At 30.5% G+C, this 15646-nt stretch overlaps 1 protein-coding gene across 3 annotated transcripts in view; it reads left to right on the forward strand.

The window, feature by feature from the left end:
- LOC142323753 (uncharacterized) overlaps nucleotides 1-15646 on the forward strand; it is an 88991-nt gene that overhangs the window by 41499 nt on the left and 31846 nt on the right. The window contains exon 1 of one of the 3 annotated variants that reach the window (XM_075363930.1): nucleotides 3543-3754. The exons of the other annotated variants lie outside the window; for them this stretch is intronic. Within the exon in view, the coding sequence (XP_075220045.1) occupies nucleotides 3731-3754 (24 nt within the window). The 5' untranslated portion in view covers nucleotides 3543-3730. Of the gene's footprint in view, nucleotides 1-3542; nucleotides 3755-15646 lie in introns of those variants that run through there. 3 annotated transcript variants of the gene reach the window in all.

Below are 15646 nucleotides of genomic sequence, written 5' to 3' on the forward strand. Positions count from 1 at the left end.
TTCTGCACCGATACAGCACGGTGCGGAACATTTTAAGTTTATTAAATCTATTTTTAATAAACTTATCTATGTATTTTTAATTGGGAAATGTAAACAAAGGAAAACCAATCGATGAATGCAAGATGGCCGCTGTCAAACACAACAACCAAATTTCTTTGAATTATATTTAACAGCTAAAACATCTGTATTTATTTTTTAAAAAACACGATAAAAAAATTTTTAGCACGATATATAACCCGCATCAAAGATTGTTTTCATCTACTTCTAATAAATTTATCTATCTATATTTAATTTGTTCAGTTTTTTAATAAATAAGAGGCTAGCCCGTATGGCCGTTGCTAATGCAAACAAAATCACAACTGATTAAGTAACAAATTTCTTTGAATTATATTTAACAGCTGAAACATCTGTATTTTATAAAAAAAAAAAAAAAAAAAAAAAAAAAAGAAGAAGTACAACCTCAGTTGGTGATGATATCAATGATTTATAGCGTATAAAAATGCCATGCCTGACCGGGATTCCAACTCGGAACCACCGGATTAAAATCCGAGACGTTACCACTCGCGCCACGGAGGCCGGCAAACATATTCGTTAGGAGCCGAATAAAAACACGACTTACCAATATGGCGTTGTGTGTCAATCCGATTTTATACGGACTGTAATTACTTTTAATACGCGAAACCCTTTGCAATGATTGAACATTAACTTAAACCTCTTCAAAAATTATTCCTTTTGAACTAAGCCACATTTTCATATCATTGTTTTTCTATAACACGGCTGGAATTCTTTTCGTTTAATGATAAGAAGCGTTGTCGAAGACAATAACCAAATTCTCTTCCAAAGGACATAATACACCGCTAAACTATTTTTAAGTAATTCAAATTCGTGTAATTTTTTTACGAATCGCGTTTTTATCAAAATCTCACCTTTTTCTCAATTAACCTGCGGGGTTTTGTTTTCTTTGGAGACCGTAATTCATTAATAGATTCATACTCGAGAATCACGTTCTACACTGAAGCAGCACACCTTCTACTTACGTTAGCAGTTTATTAACATCAGAAATCAACGCCGTTTGATTATTCTGTAATTTGTAAGCGTTACTCTGCTTTTGTAAGCATTTAAAATGATGTGTTTTTTCGCAGCCCACAAACCTTTATATATAAAAATGTTAAGTTCGTTTGCGTACGCTTCAAAAACTGAAAATGATCTGCACCGATTAAGCTCAAATTTTAGCACGCTATATAACCCGCATCAAAGATTGTTTTTATCTATTTTTCGCATCAGTCACATACCCGAGACCGCGAGAAAACAGTTTTTCTTAACGGTCAGCTGTGTACCAGTGACCGCGCCATCTGCCGGAAGCGAGGGGAACACTCGCCATACTAGCTAACGACAACCGCAGTCACATGTGAAACAATACCTGTTCCCAATTACATTGTTTATTAACAAAAAAAAAAAAAAACGTATCCACTTGCATCTGATTCAGATTATTATACAATCTGAATTAAATATTCACTTTAATCGAGGCACTTTTGTGTGATTGTGTCGTGATTGAGCTGCGCCTTTCACCAAGCTCTGAATTTTTTAGAAAACGACCAACAGTGCGATATATTAATATATATATATATATAAAATGATATATTAATAATATATATTAATGACGCGTGCAACACTGCACAGCCAAACCAAATTCGCGCATTAGTCGCAATTATATTGACCGCTTGCTTCCCTTCATCTCCTACAGAGTTATGGGAAAGGTATCGATCGCATGTGGCTGAGGATATTTTGCATAGAGTACGTCTAGAAAATACCAACCAATATGACCATGGAATTTACAGAAGGCATTTACAACGCAGCATTGATAAATATTGAAGTCAGGTGCTTAGCTATTGCAAATAAAGTTCTTAGTCAATTGGGAATGCCAGCACCCACCCGAGCTGCGATTTCTTCATTTGATGTGGATTTACGCCGTGAACAGAGTTACAACATTGGTGATCTTCAGTCATATGTCCAATCAAACATGCCCAAATTAACGCGTGAACAGAAAGGCATTTATGATCGCATAATGCAAATGATAAATGACGGAGTTGGGGGGACCTTCTTCTTGGATGCGCCAGGAGGAACTGGGAAAACATTCCTCATTAGATTGATTCTAGTAACGGTTCGATCAAAAAATTACAATTATCCTGTTGCGAAATATTAATCAGCCAAAACTGTGCAACGGCACGCGACTTGCAGTTAAAAAATTGATGAATAACGTAGTGGAAGCAACGATTTTAACATGGCCTTTCAAAGGTGAAGATGTCCTCATTCCTCGAATACCCATAATCCCGACCGATACACCATTTTAATTTAAAAGATTGCAATTCCCAATTCGATTGGCATTTGCAATCACAATCAATAAAGCTCAAGGTCAATCTTTAGGATTGTGTGGTTTAGATTTAGTTGCGGATTGCTTCTCACATGGGCAACTGTATGTTGCGTGTTCCCGAGTCGGCAAACCAGATAGCCTTTATATCTACGCAGACAGTGGAAAAACAAAAAATATTGTATATCCATAAGTATTGCTAAATTAAACTTCTATGAAACGTATGCTTTATTTTGTTTCTCATTTCTCATCCATGCAACCACAATGTGCTACAGCGAAGCGTGGCGGGTAGAGCTAGTATTTTATAAATGTAATCCCAAACTCCGTATACGCTAAATTAAATATATAAATGTATATCGACGCCACTAAAAGTTAAATGCCCGTCAGATAAATAGAACACCCAGCAACAAGGGACTGACGTCCAGCCTGTGCGATGAATAGGGAAATAAAATATCTCCCGACATCCTTGCGTTCCGTTCCATTATTTCTATTTTCTTTATAATGCTGTTTTATAATTTAGAATATAATATTAACATATAAACTAAGACTTATCAGAAATTATTAAAAACGCTGTACGTCTTGCCTTTTGCCTGACCATAGAAAGTTGAAGATATGGGGAGGATGATATCACTATGCGGTTTCCTACATTTGATTAAATGAAAAAAGCCAATTCGGCCGGCTTTGTTTATAAATATATAATATTGATTAGGAACTGTAAAATGATATTGCAACATTAAGTAAATTTCAATTTTACTATAAACCAGTATGCCGGGCTCCGTGGCGCGAGTGATAGAGTCTCGGCCTTTCATTCGTAGGTCCTGGGTTCGAATCCCGGTCAGGCGTAGCATTTTCAATCGCCAAAAAATTATTATTTCATCTCATTCTCTGAATGAATATCTAACGTTGGTCTCGGAGGCTAAAAAAAAGGAATAATAAATCAGTATAAGTTTTTTCATCATTAATTTATAATTCTATAGAAAATATTGAATAGTATGTTAAATTTGTTTATTCTTGGAAAATAACAAATTGTGTACATAATGAAGTAAAACAGAAAGTAATAGGAATGTTACCTCTTTCTCATTTTAACAACTTTCCATTTCTCTCACTCTCGTTAACAGATCAGACATGCGCATAGAATCACATCTGTATACATCGTCATCATTACAGTGAATTGAGGGCGTCAGCTTCTTTCGTGTTACATTATCAAATTTATTATTTTAATAACTTTCACCGTTAATAAAACTATTTATATATTTTTTTAAATCATTATCACTTTTAATAAATGTGAATTTGTATAATATTAATAAAATTAATTATTACAATTCAGTACTTAGTGAGTAATTAAGTGTTAAAACAAGAAATATGATAAGTAATCAGAGAAGCATGGTAAGTTATTATCAGTTATGTTAAACAATTTAATTAAAGTATTACACATTAATTAATTATTTTTTGTACCAAATGAATTGATTATTACTTTATAATATTATATTATTAAGGTTTTCCATAAATCTTAAAATAATAATAATTACGGTAAAAATATTCGCTTGTTTACATTAATTAATTTCGTTTACATACAACTAACCTAAAAATTTATGTAAGCTGTATTTAAACGACTGTGGCTTATGTTCAACAAACATTGAAGATTCCTTTATTAGACTTGCATCGATTCTATAATAAAGAAAGAAAAAAAATAATGAATATCCTATATAACTAATGAATACGTAATTAGGTTACGTGATATACCACTAGAAAAAATTAATATAAAAAGCGGTCACACTACTGTACTTGTCGCAAAATTTATCCCTCTTATTTATGGGTTGGAATTTTAAAAACTTGTTTAATTTTAACTGTAAAAATTCGAATGTAATATTATTCTATCCCCCAAATTAAAAAAAAAAGGATTTAATACTACAGACACATGTACGCAAAAAACTAAACTAACAAAAATACAAATAAAACATGTAATATCCAGCTTTTTCTTTTAAAATGAAATCATTTAATAAATTATATAGTATAATCAAATCCTTACTTATATAAATGTTAACAAAGTTACTATATTAGAGTACTTCTAATTTAAATGTAAAAAAAATAAAAAAAATAAAAAATAAATGGCGTTCCGTTGTTCCGAGAACTAAATAAATAAACATCTTAAACAATTATACTAAGTCTCTCTTTTCTAAAGAATGTTATTTAGATATAGATGAAATAGTTTTTTTAAAACGTAATAGAAAGGCATTTACCATATTATGTTTTACGGGTATTCATGATTCAAAACACAAGGCACATTTATATTAAAAGAATGAAAAAATTGTTGGTTCCTTTAATAAGTTTACTGTGATTTATTTAGATATTAGATAGTGGACCTGTAAAGTGATGGTGGTTGTCAACATATATTTTCCAAGTGGTGAGAAAACATTGTACGTAGTTATATTTAATAACGCAATAAGTTTTCTACAGAGAAAATTTTTCAATGACAAATACCGATTTTGATAAAGACTGTAATCCCAACCTTCATTATTTATAAAATACTGTATTGCCGGTATGTTTCTGCTGATTAAACACATACGTTCTAAATGAATCGCGTAATCTTCTAAAACACAGACATTTTTGATATTAGTTAATAATTCCAATAACAGTAGATTTAATAATTATTTTATCAATTTAAACTAAGTCGCTTCAAGTTGTACTCGTACCATTTTTCTCTATCACCAAATGATCATTCGCTTTGGTGCATAAAATTTTTTTTTGGCCGATATCAATTTCTTCATTGATTCTTAAAAGACAATGAACAAAATTCGTTTCTGAAAAAGCGACCTATTTATTTCAAATCGTTCTTCAGTATTTTGGCCCAACAATATTTCAGATTACCTTCATGAAAAAGTAAAAGATTTATTAATTCAACTGGTTTTGCTTTACCTTCTTCCCGTTGAATATTCGCTATGTTCTAAAAGAATGAAAAAAATTTGCTTTCAGTATCCTGGATATGATCTAATCACATTTGATAATCAAAAAGAAATTAAAGGAACGTTTAAGTCCTTTTTACCTACATTTTAAACGGTGTTCTTAAAACATAAATTCCATTTCAGTGAAAATTTCTACGGAGTTTCATAATTTGTATGTCCGAAGCCCCCTGAGGATTCTGCACTCTACTTATCTTATCATTTTTACCGATTTTTTACGGTATTACTTTCGGTGGCATGGTCGGATGAGGGAGTGAAAATGAATTTTCTTTACGTTTTAAAGGATGAGGAGTACAAAAATACTATTCATTTAAATTAGGGGTTTCTTATATATATATATATATATATATATATATATATATTTGCCTATATATTATTTATAAAACTTCTTGGCTCGAAAATCTCAAAAACTAATTGATCGCTTTCGTTGAAATTAGATATGCTGGAGTAATATATCTAAAGCTGTCCATATGAAAATTTGGTGAAAATTGGTTGAGTGATTCTTGAGTTACGCTCAACTTAAGATCGAAAACGTTTTAGCTGGAAATTAGAAAATATATAACTTCATATTACATAATACATTTTAAAATAACGAAAAGTTTAACTTCTTACGTAGAATTATGCAAGATTATTTTTCTTATAATCCAAATTATTTCAAAAACATCTGTTCAAACATTTAGTGCCTTGGCTTTCGTAAGTTATATTTTACCATTCAAAAAATCTAATGAATAGTCGCGATTCTATTGCCTGTACGTTTCAACGTAAACATTTTGTTAATTTAGCCCTAAAATTTTATGTATTCATCTAAGTGAATAGGCTACCCCTAACTCCAAAACGTTAATTTATAATGAAAAAAAGATACAAGGCTCAAATGCAAAAAAAAAAGACCAACTGTAAATTAAATAACAACCACTTAGAAAAGGATTTCCTGGCTTGTTATTTCAGAAATTTTCAACGGTTTGACATTTTAGGTTATTTTCAGAATTGGCATGTTACCTTATACGTACTTCTTAATTATAAAATCTTACCTTTTGGACGGATTTTTCTATTTCACAAGGTTTATACCAATTTAATTATTTCCTTGTCGTGGTTGGAGTCCTTCAAATCAATTTGAAGTCCTATTCTGTGCGATATTAATACTCGTGACTTTCCAGTTTCTCTGAAAACAATAATGTGCACATTTACTTATCTACAATTATTAACTGCTCACTAATCAAAGTTGATTACCAAGTACATTATTTTGGATTCATACTAGACTGACGTCACCCAAGAAAACTCATATGATGGATTAAATTGACCTATGATTCCACAAGGTTTGATAAGATGGATGTTAATATGTATATATTTAGAAGTCATAGTTCATAAATAACTGTTTGTCAAGTTTAACCATGGGAACCCCGCTTTCACTTACTATTATAAGTTCAAGCTAAATGTAAATAAAAAAAATCTACCAAAATTTCTAACAATACACCATAACATAAACAGTCAAACGATGAACTTGAAAAAGCTTGCACTTTTCGAGCACATTACCGTCATACTCTTCATAGTTTGACAGTTGTTCACCCGAACTCTTATAAATTTGTACCGTATTCAGAAAATCTTATTGTACGCACTAATCTCTAAAGAAAAATGGAACAAGGACCTATTATGACCTCCATAAATAATTACCAGGAATGGACATACAATACGAATTATTAACTCAGCCACACGATAAAATAAAAATATTTTTTATAAAGCTATATCAGCATTCATCACTTACCCCATTTATTTATCATCGTATGTATAAATATTTCAATACTGCAATTAGCCATTGGACCGGTAAATTTCATTCATATCAGATCTTCCATGTAATTTAAAACAAAAAAATAAAACTGATTTATATACATAAAGTTTCGTTTTTATTAAACATTTCACTTAAAATTGTGTGTTATTCAATTGCTTTTTTACGGATTTGAATACTAGACAGTGGATACCGATGTACTTTTGTGACGGATTCAATTAACCACACGTCTCAAGAATGGTCAATCTGAGCCTGTACAAAACTACACCTCATTTAGATGTCATAAATATCATGCTCATCTTTTTGTGCTGTGGGAGGGGGTGCTATTGTTCACTAGATGAACAGATTGCAACGATGCACATTAGGAAATACACACACACGCGCGCGCGCGCGCGATATCTCAAAATCTATAAAAAAAATTAATATGGAACGTTATAATTCTTTAAAATTTTTTTTTCTTCGAACCAAAAGATAGGAAGTAATTTTCAAGATTACGATTTTTCTTTCTGAAGTTGTAAAATTGCACATAGCAATAGAAATAAAAATAAATAAAAAATAATAAAAGTAAATTAATAAATGAGTTATTCTAACGCTCTTCTGAAAGGAAACTGAAGGTTAAACTCCATTTAAATCCACAACATAAAAATGTGTTCGTCTGAACGTAATAGATAAATATAATTGTCATTAGTCTGCATAAATATTATCTTATCTAATAAATATTTCCGTTAATCTAATAACCCCCCTCTCTCACACCCTCTTACTCATTCAAACTTTTTTTTCACGTCATTGAATCTTATTTTCAATTACAAGGATAGTATAGGCTTTTAATTAATATTTTTAATAGATAATAAATTAAAAATGATTACTATAATAGAATAAAAATGACATTGTCCAGAACAAATTTCTCTTTTTAATAATATGCTTAATTTCATACATAACTGTAACAAATTAAAGTTCATATTCAATTTGTGTCTTTGACACAAAAGAACTACAGAAACGATTTTTAAGAAACTTACAGGATTAACTACTTCGTTAACCCTAAACGAAATTTAACAGTTTTAAATTATACTTGTATTTATTATAGCAATATTCATGACCCTTTTACGAAAAATATCAACCTTTTTTGCATTTACTTGCGCATTAAATACTTTGCAAAACAAGTAAAGGAGAAAGATAGAAGTACATAACAATTTTACAAAGAACTTTTGTAGGAAACGATTTTAATTTTTTAAATGGCTTCCCTTTTTCCTCCGGACTTTTTTTGGAAAATTACAGGCTCAGGGAGAATTTTGTGGCAAAAGCAACTGATAAAATTAAATAAATATTATTTTATACTACTTGGGATTTTTTTTTTTTAATTTACTCGTTAGGGTGATTATTGAAAAATTTCTGTTATTAATATTAAACATGTAGATTTTAATTAAGTTATATAAAGACACATTTTGGAATTTTCAAGTTTCTCAGAAGCGGAAATAAATTTTTTACAGAATTTTCGAAGAAAAGTATGGTATTACTTTCTGTCGCATGGTGAGAGGAGATGAAAATTAATTTTCTTTACGTTTTTAGGTATGGGAGTACGAAAATACCATTCACTTAAATTGGGGTTTCCTTACATAATTGTAGGCCTATGTACATATAAAATTATGTTCCTCGAAAATCTTCAAACGTACTAGATCAATTTCATTGAAATTTATATATGCTGTAGTAGTGTATTTGACGTTGTGCATGTGAAAATTAAATTTGATTAATATCGGTCGAGTCGATCTTGAGTTACGCACAATTTTAGGTCGAACAAATTTGAGAGGGGCAAGTTAGAAGCATAGTTCATTATGATGCTGCAATTTGGAACATTGACGGTTCTTTATGTGCGGTGTCTATTTTTATCAATATTAAACCAAATTAAAGAAATATTAAATCAAGATTATATTAACCAAAAGTCGGTCTTTTTGAGCAGAATTGCACAAGAGTTTTTTTTTTGTATGTAGGAATGTTTATAGGAAAATATTATCAAACGACAAGAATTGAAGTAGGTAAAATTTGAAAGAAAAATTCACCGTTTCATTTTTTTAGACAGTAAAGTAGTTCTACTATAAATAGTACTCTAAAGAATTGAGATTCAGTTATAACCACATTATTGTTTACATTGTAATAAGATGTAAACAGACCGTTCCAGTACAAGGTTGGGTTAGCAAAGCCAAATCCTAACGTGACCAACTACATGCATCCAATACAAGGCGTAGATAGGGATAAAAAAAAAGATAAAGAACAAATAAAAAATAAACTATTTAATTTTATCAGTCCATCAGATAAATTCATAATTAGTAATCATCTATCAATTATGAATTTTATATCATAAACATGATGTGCAAACCAAGTAGCTTGCAAAGCATTTCGTATGCTTAACAAGCTACTCGTTTATTTTTGATTTTATTTAGCTGTTTATCTCGCTAGTATTAAACTGTTTTCTTATAAATTTAAGCGTTTTAATCGTAAATATTTTTTGATGCTGCGGAAAACAAATCACAAAGTTTTTACGTCATACTTTCCTTAATAGAAGTATATTCTTAATATCAGTTTAATAAACTGCCGAAATATTAGTATTAATAATTAAAATATTTATTTGTAAAATATATGCAACGAAAGCTAGTGTTAATATATAGGTGATCAGGAGGAAAGGGACAAAATTTGGGAACTGATTCTAGAGCTTGCAATAAGGAAAAAAGTTCATGTAAATATATGTCCTAAAATGATTTGTTAACCAGTTAAGGCTAGCGAAAAATGTCAGTTCTCCTAGTGAAATGAGGTCATACTGAAATTAAAATCTGTAAATAAAAACTCGTTTTTTATTTTAAGTTTGAATTACAATGACTGTTAAATGACTAAGAAATACGTAGATTTTATTATTAAAACTTGTAGAAAATTTAATTCTGAGGAAATCTATGTAACAAAGTCTACGAAAAACAAAAAAAAGCATAATGAATATGATGAAAACCATTATCATGAAAACTACGAAAGATACAGTTTTCAGACCTGTTTTATTAAAAATTTTAGTGTGATCACATTTCACCGGGAGAACTAAAATCCGGGCGAAATTTTTCGCCAGCCATAACTCGATAACAATATAAAGTTTTTTACTTATTTCAAGCTCTAGAATTTTTTGTCAAATTATTTCTCTTTCCTCCTGAATCACTGTTTATTCGTATATATATATATATATTGCACTTTTTGAAATAAAAATAAAAATTGAATAAATATGAAAACATGTTAACTTCAATTAATTGTAAAAGAAAAAAGTTTTCAAACTATCTTTCATAAAAATTTCTATTTGTACGCCTCAAAAAATATCAAAACGGCTTATGTAGGTCAGGCACCCACAGAATGTCCTTATAACTTAATGTTTCTATGAAAACGTTTATATTTATCTTTGTGGTTTACGTGTGTGTGCGCATGCGTTATAACCGAATTTCTACAACCACATATTCGAGTATAAAAATAATAATAATAATAATAAACATATTAACTCCTCACCAGTCTATAAATACAGCTGCCAAAATGTATATCATTTTACATCAGTTATTAAAAATAAATACGAATAAATTTAAAAAAAATTGAAACTGTATCTTTTTCGAATACGGCACTACCACTTGTTCCATTTAAATCGATGGCATTTTCAAACGAATTTCTATTCATTGTTAATTTACGGGTTATTGCATGTTATTATTTCAACTTTAAAATCACGGAAAATTTACTTATTGACTGCTACAGTCTTCCAGCGGCCAGTTGTCCCTTGTTGCAACAAGTATTTTCGGGAAAAATATTTCGAATATTTTCTAGGCGGGGTCTCGTCCCCTATCATGCCGACGCCACATGAATTCGGCAAAGCAGGATTCAACGTCGTTTCTGACAGTTCTGCTGTGCTGTTTATTCCTCTATTTCAGCGATTTCCATAAGCGTTCAGTGGTTTTAGTAAAAGCATCGCTGTGAGGATCGATTAAATGGTACCAATGATTCACAGTATATTAGCGGAACACTTCCATTTCCAGTTTGCTACGCCAAGAATCAGAGTACAATATGCTCCCGTCGTAACTTTGTCTTTGGTAGCATTCAGCAGGGTTTGAATCGATCTGTCAGAAACTTTCGCCAACAAATAACGCCGAAAAAAAAAGTTTTTGTGGGAAGAATCGATCAGCATGACTTTTGCGCCTCGGAAACAGGGTTTCATCGATTTACGACCATATCGTCTTTTCTAATTTTACCTTACTGTGCTGTTCAGTATTGTCGACACACATTTCTCTAATGAAATCATTCCTGGCGACTACTGTATTTTCCCCGGTATCCGATTCAAGGTAACACCAAACAACACTTTATAGTTCGAACACGAACACCCGACTGTATAGAAAACGTAAAGACCCTATGTAGTTCTGCAAAGATCCATAGCATGTCTATTACGACAACATGCTCTGTTTCTGGTAGAATGCTATGCAGTTCCAGGAATACACTGGGGTCGTATTCGTTAACCGGCAAAATTTAAACATTCGTGTTAAACGTCGGTAGCGAAATTAAACTTCCTTTTTTATTCATTGTAATAAAGGAACTTCTCTTATTTTATCTTTTCCATTCGAGTCATTTAATAAAATAGCATTTAGATATTGTTAAAAATAAATAAATTGGGTATTTAAACAAATAGCCAGTGGTGCCGGTATTCGATAAAAAAACCAAAATAATAATTTAGGGACCAGAAAAATGAGAAAATTATTTAAGTGGTTTCTAAGGCGGTAATATGAAAAAATTATAAAGTGAAGCTTTATTATTAAAATATATAACAAGCGATTAAACTGTAATTGTCGAGAATTTCTTAATCAATTACAGGGAAGTTAATAATCAAAATCTACTAAAGTATGATTTATTAAATATAATAACTTTTGCATTTTTACATAAATTGAATCTAAAAGGAAACAGTTATTTTATAATTCTTAATCAAATACGTTGATTTAGATTAATAAAAATCCTGCGTGATAATGTAATTATTGTTATTTAATCGTGTAGAAGGATTCTTATTTTAAATATATATAATTTTATTCGAATATTTCATAAATCATAATTTACTTTTTAGTAATTAGTAATGCGTGTTTTTGAGAGGAAAAGAAAACAAATTCATAATATCCCGTAAATTAATTACACCAAATCAGTGCTAGCTAATTTTTGTATAACAAAACTAATGCAGCTGGTGACCAAACCTTCTTCGAACTGATCATTTTAAAATGCAATTATTAGTTAAAAAATTATAAATTCTGCATAGCATCAGAGCTTATTGTCGTAATAGACACTCTATGGGTCTTTGCAAAATTATATATATATATATATATATATATATATATAGGTCTTCATGTTTACTATACAGTTGGGCGTTCGAACTATCAAGTGTGTTTTTGGTGTTACCCTGAATCGGATGAATTAACGAATTAAATTAATAACAACATATGTTACACGAACCGTTAGAGTAACGTTTTTAGCGAAAGGATGTGAAAATAAACATAGTTACAAGAATTGCCTAATTATTATAGCCTTTTATACATCTACAGAGTTTAAATATAAATTCATAAAAACGTAATTCCATTTTATTGTTCAACCTGATAAAGATAATCTTGAATACTTATAGATGTCATATATATATATATTTTTTTTGGACGTTAAGGAAACATGTATCTTGAAGAATGCTAAAAATGAAAAGTTCTATATTAATATTCCACAAAGATACCATGAAACTGTATTACCAAATCGTAGCAAGAGATATATACTAAAAATTAAAAAAACACTACTGCCGAAAAAACATTGCTCTTTTGTTCCGATTTGTTTCCATCGTAATTTTGTATTAACTACCAAATACCCTGTTGGAATTTTGAAAATCGGACGATTGTTTGCAGCGATATTATAAGAGCACCCCACTGTACCTTTCAAAACAACGCCCCAGGGGTACCTTGCTTGTTACCGGTTAATGATGATGATTGGTCTAGTCTCGCATGAGGTACTCGCATCACCTCACCACTCTAGCATCCCACGCAGTCCCTACGGGAAGCCCATTATTATTAAACAGAATTTTTTTTAAATTTATTTAATACTATCCTATTTTATTTAAAGTAAATTTAATTTTATTCATTCGATTGATTTGGATTATTCCATTCAAATCCAGCTACAATACATTGACAAAGATTCACAGTTCATTAAAGTTAATGCTTCAACCGGCAAATCCCCGATACTACATATTTTTATAAATATACATACGTATATATAATATATATACATATTTATATAGCTTATGACACTCCCGGAAACGTAAGGATTCCAACACGGGGTCATTCATCTAAGTCGGTTCGGCCGTTGAGTTGCTAAGGTGGAACAAACACACATGCATACACCCTAAAAATATTACACGCCTCTTGGGGCAGTCGTGTAAATTATTAATTTTATTTACTTAATTTTATTATTAAAATAAAGGGATTATTAGTTAATATTTTGCAATAAAATTGTGGCGCAGAGCGGACCAATCGTGGTGGGCCGGGCGGCTGCACACGGCTCCCTACACGACTCTCTCACGCTAGAAGTACTCCGTTGTCAATTAATTTACAGATTATTCTATTTAATTTCTAAGCATAGATTTTTTTAAATTATATTTTTTATTTACTTATTTTTTATTAATTTTATTAATTAAAGAAGAGGAGTATTAGTTAATATTTAATAATAAAGAACACGCTTACATGATCGTAATACTGCCCTTCAAAAAATCATTGACTTATTTTTTCTTAAATATTTGTAAACAATAAATAACAGTATAATAATTATAAAATAAATAAATAAATTTTACTACCGTAAATCATTCATTCAATGTCGTAGCAGATCTTAAAATACAACTATTTTCGACACAATTAAATCGACGATACTAAAAATACTATCGATTATCCGTTTAGAATCGTATGTATGATGTTTTTTAACCTCCGGGACATCCTTAGACGTTGCTTCAGGGATGAGATGAGTGATTAGTAGCGTTAGTGAAAATGCCATGCCTCACCGGGATTCGAACCCAGAACCTCCGGATAAAACTCGGGATGTCCCGTAGCGCCGAGACGCTACCACTCAAGCCACGAAAGCCGGCTATGGCCTTTTAGTTACAATTAAACATACATATATACATATTTATATAGCCTATGACACTCCTCGTAACATAAAGATTCCAAAATACATCTAAATTGGTTTGGCCATTGAGGTGGAACAATCAAACATATATACATACACCCTAAAAAAAATCACACTCCTCTTTGAGCAGTCGTGTAAAATCACACTAAAAGTAATGTCATCGATGATTTTAGAATGAATTTTACTTCTGAAATTTGTTACTAAATGGTTTAATTAAAAAAAAAAACAAAAAACAATAAGTTCTATTAATACAGGTTACGAATACGTAAAGTTTTTAACAAGGGAATATTTAAAATTTTATACATTTTACTCATAAGTTGGTCAAATTTTAAATAAAATATTTAAATGTGAATCATTTAATACAAACAATATAATTACCTAACGTTTGAGGTCTTGTGTATATGTATTAGAATGTTATAAGACGTGTATGATTGTGCAGAAGATTACGAGTGGAACATAAATAAATATGACGTCAGTTTCTGGTTAAGTTTAATGAGTAACCTACGAGCTCTCATAGGCATGCATACATGTACTTTGGTTTTATCGTTTTCTCTCGCTCACTCTGCTGGCTTCTATTCATAATATAATAAACACATATACGAATGCATATATGCAGTGTACTGGATTGCAACGATGTCCTTCACAAGTAATTAATTATTATTTATTCTGTAAAAAAAACATAAGAACTTACGTTGACCTATCCTCATAACCTTATTCACTGACTAATGAATTAATAGGCTGAATTTTAGAAAAAGAATATTGAAGGTTAAAAAATACAAATAAAAATTAGATTACATATCAGCCTTTTTAACATTAACCGCAACATCTCAACATTTGTGTTGAGTATAATTATTCCAATCTGTCTTGCCCAACTATGGAGCTTGTCTTTCCTTTCCTGTTCCATCGATTTAAAACTTAAGCAATCATAGATATACAAAAATATACATTAACACCTTTTTTTACAGTAAATGTTTTCGTTGTATTTTCAATCATTTGGCTATTAAAAAAAAATAAATAGATTGCTCACAGGTATAAAAGTTTCTTGCCTGAGGAGGATCTGGCAATGTTGCCTCCTCTTCCCGAACAGGAAACAATATAAAAAAAAATGTTGATTACAGGGTTAGCTGTATTTCCCAACACTGAGAAATTGAAGGTATTTTTCGAAAAACATTCTCTTAAATGATTTTATTATTTTTCCCTGTCAGCTGTTTTTATTTAAAATTTTATTTAAAGAAAATAATAAAATATGTACTACGTAAGTGCTCATTTTTTTACTAAGAAAATTTTATTTTTCTAAACCACTTAAGCAAAAAGTGGAAACTGAAAATTCGTGAACTACTTCTGCTT

Source organism: Lycorma delicatula, chromosome 4 (assembly GCF_047948215.1).
Source record: "Lycorma delicatula isolate Av1 chromosome 4, ASM4794821v1, whole genome shotgun sequence".
In the NCBI taxonomy this organism is placed as follows: Eukaryota; Metazoa; Arthropoda; class Insecta; order Hemiptera; family Fulgoridae; genus Lycorma; species Lycorma delicatula.